Consider the following 2,371-nt stretch of genomic DNA (forward strand, 5'->3'; position numbering starts at 1 on the left):
GTACTTTGTGTATAAAAACACACCACCATTCAAATAAATTAACGTTTAATTTCTAACTTGCACATTTGCCCGTTACCTTTCAGCTTCTGAAGACTTCTTTGACAAATTAACAGTGGAACAGGAGTTTATGTCTGGAATAGACACTGATAAGGTATGTGGGCAAAAAAAACTCTTCTAAAAAATAGTTGAAAGTTTTTCAAACATAAGATTATAGGCAGAGCGTGGTGGCTCACGCCTGTAGTCCTAGCACTCTGGGAGGCCGAGGCGGGAGGATCGCTTGAACTCAGGAGTTCGAGACCAGCCTGAGCAAGAGTGAGACCCCATCTCTACTAAAAATAGAAAAGTTAGCTGGCATCATGGTAGGGGCCTGTAGTTCCAGCTACTCAGAAGACTGAGGTGGGAGGATCCCTTGAGCCCAGGAGTTCGAGGTTGCAGTGAGCTATGATGACACCACTGCCCTCCAGCTGGGGCAACTAAGCAAGACTCTGTCTCAAAAAAAAATAAAATAAAATAAGATTATAGCCAGAAGAGCAAGTGCTTTGATTCCTATGCCTTGCCTAAATATTTTTGAGAGCAAATGCAAAACGTGAAAATACAGATTTTATCAAGTAACAGATATGCAACATTACTCTATGCAAGACACTTTCTGCCATCCATGGTGAGATGAGACTCGTCAGCTAACATCAAAGATCTTTAAGGATCGTAACAGATAGTTGCTTTTTTGAGAGAATTTCTTATATAATTCTTTTAAATATCCAGCTCTATTAGTAAATTTTATTCACTTTAAGAAAGTTCCTAACTTATAAAAAATTCTTGTTACTTTTTGCTAGATAAAGTGCTGATATTACTTAAAGAGGCTAGGTTACACAAGCCCCAGGAGCCCCAAACATTTGGCTGCCTCTCAGAAAGTTGTCCGTGGAGACAGACGTGTCAAGACAGGCATTCGAGTTGACTGGTTTTATCCTCACCGGCCTTGGGCTCCAGGGATGCAGCCCGATGACTGGTGTGTTTGTGTGGGGTCAGGGCTGGGGCTGCTATTTCAGGGCAGGGTTAGGGAATGTGAAAATAATGAACCATTCTCCTACACATCATGTTCATTTGACTTTGAAAAATATGATAGTAAACAGCAAGTTCTTTGAGTCCCCAGACCAGACGCTTGGCGTGTGCATACACAACCTTATTTCTAGGTCAACAATTACATCGAGGATTGTATCGCCCAAAAACATCCATTGATCAAGGTGTTAAGACTAGTGTGCCTCCAGTCTGTGTGTAACAGTGGACTCAAACAAAAAGTCTTGGATTATTACAAAAGAGAAATTCTCCAGGTCAGTATATGTTTTAATTATTAATTCACCAAGGGGGAAAGCATGTTTTAAAAAAATACTTCACAAAGCTGCTATTTTGATGTATTGTTACCACTATCTTTTTAATTTTTTAATACCTAGAGGATTTCGTCTTGGTATCTATCATTGTTTATTGTATTTGTGTAATAATAATAATAATAGCTAGCATTTATTGAGCATTTACTATGTGCCAGGGTCTATTGGAAGAGCTTCGTGTATGTATATTCATTTGCTTAATCTTCACAGCAGCCCTGGGGGTTAGATACTGTTATTGTTCCCATTTTATGGATGAAGAACCTGAGGTACAGACTAGTTAGGTAACTCACCAAGGTCACCCAGCTGGTAAGTGGCAGAGCCAGCGCTAAAACCCAGGCAACTGGAGTCTAGCACCCATGTTCTTAATTAGGCAGTTATGCGATGGAGGAATAGAACTTTCTGCAAATTTCTGATAATAGTGCCTTAGCAGGCTTGCTTAATTTAAGCCTGTATTACTTTATAATAAGGAAAAACTCACTGTTATTTTAAAAATTCTCTCCTCTGTCTGTAAATATCTCTCCTCTGTTTGAAAATGTAAGAGTAGATGCTGTTACTAGTTAAGTACATTATTGTTAAAATTAAGCATTCATTAATATTTTTTTGTCATTTTTAAGTATGCATTCTCATGCAATTCAAATAATGCTAGGTGTGGTGGCACATGCCTGTAGTCCCAGCCTGTAGTCCCAGCTACTCGGGAGGCTGAGGGAGGAGGATCGCTTGAGCCCAGGAATTCAAGACCAGCCTGGGTGATACAGTGAGACCCTATCTCTAAGAAAAAATATATATATATTCAAATAATGCAGAAGTATATGGGGCAAATGTGAACATCCCCTCTACCCCATTCGTCCCCATTTCCCTCCCCAGAGGTAACCACTGTCAGCAGGTTGGTTTCCTTCCTTCCAGACCCCCTGCTTGTGTATATAAACAGAGGATATTTACGTACAGCGACTGGGGAGCGGGACTGACTGGATCCAGGTTTCAGCTCTGCTCTT

The 2,371-nt window shown here is 40.4% G+C and overlaps 1 protein-coding gene across 1 annotated transcript in view; it reads left to right on the forward strand.

The window, feature by feature from the left end:
* Window positions 1-2,371, forward strand: part of VPS33A (vacuolar protein sorting 33 homolog A (S. cerevisiae)) — a 29,314-nt gene that overhangs the window by 17,188 nt on the left and 9,755 nt on the right. Inside the window, exons 6-7 of the mRNA XM_012663410.1 lie at window positions 84-151; window positions 1,188-1,325. Coding sequence (XP_012518864.1) covers window positions 84-151; window positions 1,188-1,325 — 206 coding nt within the window. The remainder of the gene's footprint in view (window positions 1-83; window positions 152-1,187; window positions 1,326-2,371) is intronic.

Source organism: Propithecus coquereli, unplaced genomic scaffold (assembly GCF_000956105.1).
Source record: "Propithecus coquereli isolate 6110/MARCELLA unplaced genomic scaffold, Pcoq_1.0 Scaffold81, whole genome shotgun sequence".
In the NCBI taxonomy this organism is placed as follows: domain Eukaryota; kingdom Metazoa; phylum Chordata; class Mammalia; order Primates; family Indriidae; genus Propithecus; species Propithecus coquereli.